General features: G+C 38.5%; 1 protein-coding gene across 1 annotated transcript; it reads left to right on the top strand.

Annotated features, from left to right (window-relative positions):
* The first annotated feature begins 7,208 nt into the window (after positions 1 to 7,208).
* On the top strand, positions 7,209 to 9,340 carry LOC128690388 (protein lifeguard 1-like). Its single transcript, XM_053779069.2, has 2 exons — positions 7,209 to 7,365; positions 8,770 to 9,340. The coding sequence occupies exons 1-2, from the start codon at positions 7,255 to 7,257 to the stop codon at positions 9,136 to 9,138; spliced, it is 480 nt and encodes a 159-aa protein (XP_053635044.2). The 5' UTR covers positions 7,209 to 7,254; the 3' UTR covers positions 9,139 to 9,340.
* The last annotated feature ends 2,477 nt before the right edge of the window (positions 9,341 to 11,817 follow it).

Raw genomic sequence — 11,817 nt, 5'->3', positions numbered from 1 at the left:
GCATTTGTCTATATTAAACTGCATCTGCCACTTCTCCGACCACTGCATCAGTCTATTCAAATCTTCCTGGAGTGCTCGAATGTCCTCGTCAGAATGAATTCGACGGCCTATTTTGGTGTCATCGGCAAACTTGCCGATGTCGCTCTTTATGCCCTCATCTATGTCGTTTATGTAGATTGTGAACAGCAGGGGGCCCAACACTGACCCCTGTGGAACACCGCTCGTGACGCTTCCCCACTCTGATTCCCCCCCATTTATGCAAACTCTCTGCTGCCTATTTGTCAACCATGCCTCTATCCAGGAAAAAATTTCTCCTCCTATTCCATGTGCTTTAATTTTCCTCAATAGTCTCTGATGTGGGACCCTGTCAAAAGCCTTACTGAAGTCCATATACACAATATCATATTCATTACCATGATCTACCTCCTCAAATACCTTAGTGAAAAAAGTTAATAAATTCGTAAGGCAGGAACGCCCCTTTGTAAAACCATGCTGAGATTCGTTGATTAATTTATACTTTTCAAGGTGGCTACGAACTGCCTCGGCAGTTATTGATTCCATAAATTTTCCCACTATGGAGGTTAGGCTTATTGGTCTATAGTTCGAAGCTAAGGACCTGTCACCTGCTTTGAAAATAGGTATCACATTTGCCATTTTCCACTTATCTGGCACCATGCCAGTTTGTAGTGATATGTTGAAAAGATTAGCCAAAGGTGTGCTAAGCTCCTCTTTACATTCCTTTAGAACCCTTGCATACAGCTCATCAGGGCCTGGGGATTTGTTAGGTTTTAATTTATCTATTTGCCTAAGGACCATGTCACTTGTGACCCTAATCGTGCACAGTTTATTATCGTCCTGTTCTACATAATTTATCATTACTGGAATATCGCTGGTATCCTCCTGTGTAAAAACTGAGAGGAAGTATGTGTTAAAAATGCTACACATTTCCTTATCACTGTCAGTGAGCTGACCCGAGGAACTTTTGAGTTGGCCTATCTTGTCCCTGATCTTACTTCTGTATACCTGAAAGAATCCTTTTGGGTTAGTCTTCGATTCTCTTGCAACTTTAACCTCATAATCTCTTTTTGCTTTTCTAATTCCCTTTTTTATTTCTCTCTTTAACTGAATATATCGATTTCTTAATTGCCCCTCTCCTCTTTTGATTTGCCTATATATGCCTCTCTTTTGACCAGTCAGATATTTTAATCTATTGTTCATCCATTTAGGATCATTTTTGTTTGATCTGATTTCCCTATTTGGAACATAATTTGACTGAGCAGCTAGAACTATGCCCTGGAAAGCATCATATCGGCAACCATCACCACTTACTTGACCCTTAGTCAGGTCATTCCAGTTCAGCCCACCTAAGTAATTTTTCAGTCCTATGAAATCAGCCAAGCGAAAGTCAGGGACAGAGACTTGATTGCCATTATTAGGGGAATTCCATGATATATTAAAACTGAGTGATTTGTGATCACTTTCCCCAAGCTCATCATTAACCTCAAGATTATTAATTAGTGTTTCCCTACTGGCAAGAACCAAGTCAAGGAGGTTATTTCCCCTAGTTGGCCCTGTCACAAACTGTTTTAAAAAACAATCCTGGATCGTATCAAGAAAGTCACCTGACTCTAAATTTCCTGTCAAATTGCTCCAGTCAATCTGTCAAACTAGACAACCATTCATTTCCTACTCCCCTTCTAGGCAAGATGCTACGTATGATTGGGACCCCTCCCTTAGACTTAATGAAATCTATAGCTGCCCTGTACTTATCTAGCGGCTCTTCTCTCCTACCATTCCCAATATTATTTCCACCACCACTGAGACAGATAATGGGCTTGTTCCCATTACCTGACATGATATTATCCAGCCTGTTAACTATGTCCCCAACACCAGCTCCAGGGAAGCACACTCTATCTCCCATCTTCTTATTCCTATTACAAAAAGCACGGTCAATATATCTTACCTGAGAGTTACCAACCACAAGAATGCGCTTACCTCTGTTAGCAGGGGCAGTAGTACCCTTACCTTCACTGGCCACTGAAGTACATTCATCCTGAAGAACAGAGAAGCGATTTACCTTAAACTTCACTCCAACTTTCCTTATTCTGATTCTTCCCACTGGTTGGCCACTGCCACTTGTAGCAGGTGCTGGACTGCACCTCACTGCTGGTAGCCGTTGCTACCTCCCTACCTAGAGCCTCCTCACAGCGAGAGACAGACTGCACCTCACTGCTAGAAGCCTCATTCCTCACAACTCCAGCTACCTCACACACTCTCCCAGACCCATTGAGGTGGACCTTCAGCCTCCTAATCTCCTCCTGGAGAAGCAAGACCTCCTCCTTCAACTCTCCAACCTCAATTTTTAAAACGCTGCAGAAGCAAGCCATGTTTTGTAACCGTCCACGCTAATCCCCAAATCAGCTCAGGGTCTGTGACCTCACGTGACGACTGACCACTGACCACTGCATGAAGAGAGTTCCTTGATATTCTGAGCATTTCGGGCGTATTGAGCAAGCTACCACCCGGACAATGTTTCGCTCTCTGTAGATCTTCGCTAAATCATGAAGTGGCCAGTGACTTAATCAAGCTCCGCACCGAGGCAAACGGTGTCCCTTTTAAAGTGTTTTGGAACTTGCGTAGTTTATTTTTTCAACTTTGTCGACAATACGCAGGACCTGCCTATCATACGCCAGGAAAGCTCTTGCGGGGCTTCTTGTTCTTACATACTTAGATACCAGAAAGTCTTGTTGTGGTAGAGCTGTGGTTGTGTGAGAACCACTTCTGTGGTTCAAGTAATTACAAAAAAATCTGGCTGTGGCTAATAGTTTCAAGATTCACATGAGAGTATTTTATCCAACCTGAGTGATATGCTGGTGAAGTGCAGTCATGTTATTTAAGAAATTCAGAAAAAGGCGTATGAAGATACGCACAAAAAATTCCCCTTTAATTTTCTTGCAGAATATTATTATTATTATTATTATTATTATTATTATTATTATTATTATTATTATTATTAATCAAGACACAGAAAGGGTTGGGTTTCAACCCATGGAATTAGAACCATAAAACACTCAGCCTATGTACTATCCACCGGGCCAGTTGGCTTTACTAGGAGTCGTCCATAGGGAGGTTAGCATGGACCACCATTGTGACCACAAATACAGATTTTTCAGACAAATTCCACACCAGCTTATGTCGTGCCCTAGCTTAAAACTCACCTGCCGAGGGTTCGATCCTTCATCCTCTCTGGGGTTTGTTTACACTTATGCTTTCAGAAATTCGTGAGTCGTTATTATTATTTTTTCTCCAGTGACACTAACTGTATAATTTCTTAACAAGGATGAACCTTTCAACGACTCGTTATTTATATGAAAAAAATGCTCGTGTTTCATTGTAAGATGTGAAGAGTGAATCTTTATTTATAGGTAATTTATTGCCTTCAGTTGAGAGTTATTAGGTAAAATACTCTATAGAGATTTACTAAAGAGTTGATGAAACTCTAATTAGAGATACTGGTTAGCTCAGTATTTACTGTATTTCTTTTTTTTTTTTTTTTACTGAGACGGGGAAATATATAATATGTAACACTTTTTTTCTTTCTTACAGGTGTCGCTGATATTGAGTGTAGTTGTGGCACTGACTTTACTGATGGAGTCAGCCATACCTCACCCCTACGCCCTGGCTTACCCTCACTCTCATGAGCATGGCGGAGGTTTTGGCGGAGGTTTTGGCGGAGGTTTTGGCGGAGGTTTTGGCGGTGGTTTTGGCCAGGGTGGCTTTGGCCAAGATGGTTTTGGTCATGGAGGTCATCATGGTCACGGAGGTCATGGTTTTGGTGGTCATCACGGAGATCATGGTTTTGGTGGTCATCACGGGGGTTTTGGCCACTTTGGTTAGGCTGTTCGAGACCATGATTTCAATGGTTGGTCTTGGATAGTGTTCCTTGTGATTCTCGACCTCCTTCAAAGTTCCAGGCATAGATGACATGGTCTCTTTTTGTAAGACTACCACACAAACAATACAAGCTTCCATTTGCTTGTGTATTGGAGGAAAGGTGACTAACGAACAGAAGCCTTCTCGAGTGGGTGTGACTTGCACCTGCCTAACATTGGTCAGTAGGCTCGCTGCAGTGCTCTTTTTTATATTCATGTAGTTTCTTGAACCACCACTGACCCTTCACCTTCCAGCACTGCCTCTTCTATACTTGCAAATGTATATACACAGAGAGGTATATGTCTCTTAGTGTATATACATAGAGAGTTATATGTCTTTCAGTGTATATACACAGAGAGGTATATGACTCTTACTGTGCACAGAGTTATATGTCTCTCAGGGTAAATACACAGAGAAGTATATATCTCTCAGTGTATAAACACAGTGAATATACGCTGAGAGCTCGTTATGAGCCCTATTTTAGGTATTAAAGTATCCTTGGCTGTTGGTAAACAGGTTAAATGCATCCTTAATGATCCTTCGTGTGGTCGATTGGGTTTAAACCAATTTAATCAACCACTGACAAAGATTCAAGACACAGCTAATGATCTCACAATGGTTGTAAGTGTCCAACTAATTGTTTAGTAATTAGCAAGTGTAAATTGTGCATTTAAAATAATATTTTGCGTCGGTAATGTATACCATTTATGTACAATATTTTATATATGTAATTGATTAAATAAATGTTTAAACTGTATTAGTTTTCGTATATCATTTACGAACACACGCACATGAATATATATATGTATATATATATATATATATATATATATATATATATATATATATATATATATATATATATATATATATATATATATATATATATATATATACATATATATATATATATATATATATATATATATATATATATATATATATATATATATATATGTGTGTGTGTGTGTGTGTGTGTACGCACTACATAAGCCACTGAATGACCCACATGGGTTTAGCGCTTAGCACGAATTAAATAAAAAGATAATCTAGAAACCAAAGTCAACGTGACAACTCGTTGCAGATGTCACCGACTCTTGTCTGTCGTTCCTTGCACAAGGCAACAAAAAGGTGATGAATGGCTCCGGTAGGAAGTACAAACTGGAGATATAACTTCAGAGGAAGTTCCGGTCCGTTGTGAACCACGACAAAACTTCAGAGGAGCTTCCGGTCCGTTGTGAACCACGACAAAACTTCAGAGGAGCTTCCGGTCCGTTCTGAATTAAGACAACGGTCCAGAACCGACCACAACCTCCGTCTCAAGGTCCAACCCTTAATTTGTGGGTTAATAATAATGGAATCGTGCAAGTGAAAGATAACAATTAACAAAATGTATATATAAACAAGCGATCAAAATATATAACCGAGAGAGAACTCTCAATGAAAATACACTCAGATACACAGAAAAATATAAACAATCATTTGATATCTACACGTGTGTACCACGTTACTTTGTACATGTGTACGTGTATATACTACGCTATTTTGTAGCCTGGGATTCCCACAGTCGTTCCCTGTCCTCCCTCACTGAGTCGCCTTTGTTGTTGCTTCACCTGGGAGAGTTGCAGCTATATTGTAAGCATTATGTATTTGTAATCACGAATTTTGTTGAGGAATTTTTGTTTCAGTTACAACAATACGTGAGTACAGGGGAAGCCATGGTTTGTATGTGTCATAAAGTTAACACTTATTGTTGTTGTTGTTGTTGTTGTTGGTGGTGGTGGTGGTGCTGTTGTTTATTGTTTACCGTTGTTTTTCTTTTTGGCTTTCTTCTTCTTCTTCTTCTTCTTCTTCTTCTTCTTCTTCTTCTTCTTCTTCTTCTTCTTCTTCTTCTTCTTCTTCTTCTTCTTCTTCTTCTTCTTCTTCTTCTTCTTCTTCTTCTTCTTCTTCTTCTTCTTCTTCTTCTTTTTCTTCTTCTTCTTCTTCTTCTTCTTCTTCTTCTTCTTCTTCTTCTTCTTCTTCTTCTTCTTCTTCTTCTTCTTCTTCTTTCTTCTTCTTCTTCTTCTTCTTCTTCTTCTTCTTCTTCTTCTTCTTCTTCTTCTTCTTCTTCTTCTTCTTTATTTTACTTCTTTTTCTTCTTCTTCTTCTTCTTCTTCTTCTTCTTCTTCTTCTTCTTCTTCTTCTTCTTCTTCTTCTTCTTCTTCTTCTTCTTCTTCTTCTTCTTCTTCTTCTTCTTCTTCTTCTTCTTCTTCTTCTTCTTCTTCTTCTTCTTCTTCTTCTTCTTCTTCTTCTTCTTCTTCTTCTTATTATTATTATTATTATTATTATTATTATTATTATTATTATTATTATTATTATTATTATTATTATTATTATTATTATTATTATTTTATTATTTTATTCATGGAAAAGATATAAACCAGTAGGGGTCATGCAGCTCTTGGGGAAATGAGACGGAATCGAATTTGGTCCCAGGGAAAAGAAGTGGGAATGGACAGATCCTCCTCTTAACATCAAGAGCCCTTACTGACATCAAGGCAGCTCCTTCAGCCCTTTCGAAGGGTGAGAAACTAACAAGGGCTGAACTAAGTGTCGCTAGCTTTAATTCTAATTTGGGAGAGGTAGAAATAAAGTGGGAGGCTCTCTCCTTATCTTCACTCCATTAGGTCAGTCTGTCGTCTTGAAGAAGGGAGTGAAGCTGGTGAAATCGTGTGTAAATAAAGCTGAATATATATCTAATTTATTACACTGAAGAATAGAAGCAACAAGGAGAGAGAGAGAGAGAGAGAGAGAGAGAGAGAGAGAGAGAGAGAGAGAGAGAGAGAGAGAGAGAGAGAGAGAGAGAGAGAGAGAGAGAGAGAGAGAATAAATGAACGAACGAAAGAGACAAATAAAGTAGCGGGATTGTAAAACGGATGAATATTAAATCGAAAGCCTTTTTTGTTTGCAGGAAAAGTTTATAGAAAAACATGGAAGCTAGCAAGATACTCAGAGAGCAATTGAGGGAGAACTGAGATCAGCACGACCTTCGGTTCCTGTGAACTGTTCTCTTCTTGTGTTCTCTATTCCTGTGACTATTTCAGTTATTCTGCCTCTGGGTTTTATCTCAACTCTTTCCTGCCGACTCTAAAAAATATTTTATTATCAGAATGTCAGGTTCTTAAAAAAAAAAGGTTACATTAATATTGACAATAGCAACACGTTCTAATTATATTCTTTAAGGCTGGCATGACGCGAGTGCTATAGTGGTAACAAGACCTGAGATGTTTATCAGATGAGGAGCAGCAAACTAGATTCCTCTGGACGCGAGAAGGAATCCACATGTGTGGGAGTCATCCTCGGGTATATAAGGATCTACTCCTCCTCGGAACCAAACAGACCTATAATCGTGTTGCTGAAAGCTCCAGCATCTATAATACCACCATGAATTGTGTAAGTGTAAATTATTAATTATTGCTTCAAGAAAATATTTGTCCTGGTTTCATGGCCACCATTTATGACGTAATAATGGTAGAAGTATCCACAGAATGTTTGGTAAATGACACTAATGTGATATTTATTGTGGCAGCGTTTCGCTCTCCAGGAGCTTTGTCAAGCCCTGGAGAGCGAAACGTTGCCACAACAAAATGTCACATTACTTGCATGTGTGTCCATTTACCTGACACCATTTATGACGTTTCAGTTTATTAATAAGAAATGTAACTGATCACAATTACTTGAACCAACTTTATTGATGACAGGTTCCACTCTCGCATAAGGATTTCTGAAGTGTGATTCAAAGTTTAGGAAGCCGATACAAGGTTTATAAAGCAGATACAAAGTTATGGTATCAAGACAAATCTTAGGATCCCGATGCTCTTACCAAGACAACAGGAGTGAAAAACAAATTAGTATTCCGTCAATAATGTTCGTTACAAATGCGTTCGTTATAGAAGATGTAATTAAATAAGGTTTACGTATATTTTGTCTAAATGTACACTGTAGAATTTTTTTAAAGGCATATGTATGATGAATAGGAAGAAACATACTTCACTAGGCTAAACATCCACTGTGAAATAATGGGGTAATTCCAAGTACTTTCGTGATTTCCCACATTATTAAGGACCTGATAATGTAAGAAATCAGGGCCTTGATAATGTGAGAAATCACGAAAGCGCTTGGAATTTCACTATTTTTTTCACAAGTGGTTGTTTGCATATTAAGGTATCCCTTGTTTACTGTGATAATATTGTATACTTTAATAAGACAAGGCAGCACTGTGTGGAGGGATAATAAGTGAAAATATTTCACGTGTGTACACTACATACAGTAAGTACATGAAGACCAGGAGCTGGAGACCATCCAGTTCTGTGTCACTTACTGAGGAGTGTAAACAATCCCGTTGTATTTAAAATTGTATTGGAAGTTGTGGTGGCGTAGTGAGTAAGTGAACGCCACGATGTTGAAGATAGATATATAGATAGATAGACAGATAGATAGATAGATAGATAGATAGATAGATAGATAGACAGATAGATAGATAGATAGATAGATAGATAGATAGATAGATAGATAGATAGATAGATAGATAGATAGATAGATAGAGAGAGAGAGAGAGAGAGAGAGAGAGAGAGAGAGTTGTATATAACTTATTTACTTAATGTGTAACTGGGATGCATATAGTGAATCATGATGGTGGATTACCGTAGAGTTTATCAATATTCTGCCAGATGTCGACTTTCTCTCTCACTCTGAAGTAAATATAATGCTGGGAGTTGGAGTGTTAAGATCGTCCTAGAAAGTTTTAAACAGTCGCCCTTTTGTGAATTTATCGCTTTTTTTTTTCTTATCTTTCAGCTGCTGCTGGTTGTTATAGTGGGTGTGATTACCCTGATGGAGCCGTCCAGAGTCATGCCTCATCCCTACGCCCTGGCCTACCCTGTCCCCATGGCTGATCCACAGTATGGGCAGAGATTGAGTCGCGAATACCACCGTGGTAGTCACGAAGGTGGTTATGGCCAGGGTGGCTTTGGCCAGGGTGGTTTTGGTCAAAGCGGTTTTGGCCAAGGTGGTTTTGGTCAAAGCGGTTTTGGCCAAGGTGGTTTTGGTCAAAGTGGTTTTGGCCAAGGTGGTTTTGGTCAAAGCGGTTTTGGCCAAGGTGGCTTTGGTCAAAGCGGTTTTGGCCAAGGTAGTGGTTCTCACGAGCGTGGTGGTTTCTATGGTTAATCTTTGCCTGTGTTCCTTGAGACTCCAAAAATATCTAAGACACATGATCCTTATTAGACAAATAATCTTTGCAAGTTTATATGTGTCATGTTATATACGAAGAGAAGGTATTTTAAAATTAAACTTACTGACATATGCATGTTCAAATTAATGACGCTTAACACTCAAAAGTAAAGAAGCACTAAATAAACGGAACTTATTATCACTATCTTACGTGACCCCCACATATGCTAATGTTCTACTCGTGAGACAGACAGGTCTGGAACCGGTTCTATTTCCAGACATGTTATGGTAGGTCATAATTAGGTCCTCAAATCTCTGTTCTGTCCTGTGTGATCCTGATGCTGCTGCTGACATAACCTATAACAGCTTTAGTCAGTCCTACATTTTATGACTGGTAGCAGAGATGAATATTTAAGCCAGAGGGGTAAATAATTCGGTGATTATCTCCTCTCACTGGATAACTCAAGAAGTACATACTAGCGCCCAACCTGTTACAGAACGCCAGCACATCAGAAATTACATAGCATAAAGAAACTTCTTACTCAAATTTTTAGCTTCGTTCTAGGACCTGTCTTCTTACCCACTTCTTGACACGTCCCCTTACTCACGTGTACGGGGTGAGGTGCAACTTTCTTTATATATTCTTGTTCTCATTTCACCTGTGTATCTGCTCAAGAGGATCCCAGAAGAGGTTCGTAATATATAGATCAATTATTCTTCTAAGCTTCCGTCTCCATGTGGGTTATTATTGAACATCTCTCAGGCAAATAATCGTGGCAAGACAATGATCGTTCAGTAGTACAATCAGTGTGACTAATTATAATATAAATCTTCGACTAAACGAAATTTTTTTTTTCGATACTTCACACTTGACCTCCAGCAACACGGCGGTCAATCCTCATCACTTCCAGCTTCTCCAAAATCCAATATTTCAGACTCTAGCTCCTGGGTCCTCAATCTTCCGCACATCTAATATCTAATCGCAGGACTCACTGAACTTAGTAACCTTGTCAGCGGATGCTAGTAAGCAAATGATTGTTGAATACTTATCAAAAGTAAGATTTATTAGTGTTTTAATAAACTAATCGCATTTTTTTAAATTATATATATATATATATATATATATATATATATATATATATATATATATATATATATATATATATATATATATATATATATATATATATATATATATATATATAAATGTATATATATATATATATATATATATATATATATATATATATATATATATATATATATATATATATATATATATATATATACACAAAGTGGGAGTTGTCACAGCTGCTCTTTGCTGATGACACTGTGCTCTTGGGAGATTCTGAAGAGAAGTTGCAGAGATTGGTGGATGAATTTGGTAGGGTGTGCAAAAGAAGAAAATTAAAGGTGAATACAGGAAAGAGTAAGGTTATGAGGATAACAAAAAGATTAGGTGATGAAAGATTGAATATCAGATTGGAGGGAGAGAGTATGGAGGAGGTGAACGTATTCAGATATTTGGGAGTGGACGTGTCAGCGGATGGGTCTATGAAAGATGAGGTGAATCATAGAATTGATGAGGGAAAAAGAGTGAGTGGTGCACTTAGGAGTCTGTGGAGACAAAGAACTTTGTCCTTGGAGGCAAAGAGGGGAATGTATGAGAGTATAGTTTTACCAACGCTCTTATATGGGTGTGAAGCGTGGGTGATGAATGTTGCAGCGAGGAGAAGGCTGGAGGCAGTGGAGATGTCATGTCTGAGGGCAATGTGTGGTGTGAATATAATGCAGAGAATTCGTAGTTTGGAAGTTAGGAGGAGGTGCGGGATTACCAAAACTGTTGTCCAGAGGGCTGAGGAAGGGTTGTTGAGGTGGTTCGGACATGTAGAGAGAATGGAGCGAAACAGAATGACTTCAAGAGTGTATCAGTCTGTAGTGGAAGGAAGGCGGGGTAGGGGTCGGCCTAGGAAGGGTTGGAGGGAGGGGGTAAAGGAGGTTTTGTGTGCGAGGGGCTTGGACTTCCAGCAGGCATGCGTGAGCGTGTTTGATAGGAGTGAATGGAGACAAATGGTTTTTAATACTTGACGTGCTGTTGGAGTGTGAGCAAAGTAACATTTATGAAGGGATTCAGGGAAACCGGCAGGCCGGACTTGAGTCCTGGAGATGGGAAGTACAGTGCCTGCACTCTGAAGGAGGGGTGTTAATGTTGCAGTTTAAAAACTGTAGTGTAAAGCACCCTTCTGGCAAGACAGTGATGGAGTGAATGATGGTGAAAGTTTTTCTTTTTCGGGCCACCCTGCCTTGGTGGGAGTCGGCCGGTGTGATAATAAAAAATAATAATAATAATATATATATATATATATATATATATATATATATATATATATATATATATATACATATATATATGTATATACATGTATATTATTTCATTTGTAATTGTTGAAATATGTATCAATACCTTCGTGAATGTTTATTTCGTATCCTCTAGAAATGTCATTAGTTAGGAAAACACCGTTTTCCACATATGCTGATATTTGTTTTACAAACCAACATCTGATATATTGACTTCCATATCAATGTAATAACCTACTTACACTCATCTGCGTGATATACATAGTGTACTCTACGCTTATATGTGTCTTTTCAAGACATACACTGGTAAATCAACCA

The sequence above is a fragment of the Cherax quadricarinatus genome, chromosome 29 (assembly GCF_038502225.1).
Source record: "Cherax quadricarinatus isolate ZL_2023a chromosome 29, ASM3850222v1, whole genome shotgun sequence".
NCBI lineage: Eukaryota > Metazoa > Arthropoda > Malacostraca > Decapoda > Parastacidae > Cherax > Cherax quadricarinatus.
The sequence above is the reverse complement of the archived record's forward strand: the minus strand, read 5'-3'. Positions and strand labels throughout refer to the sequence as shown.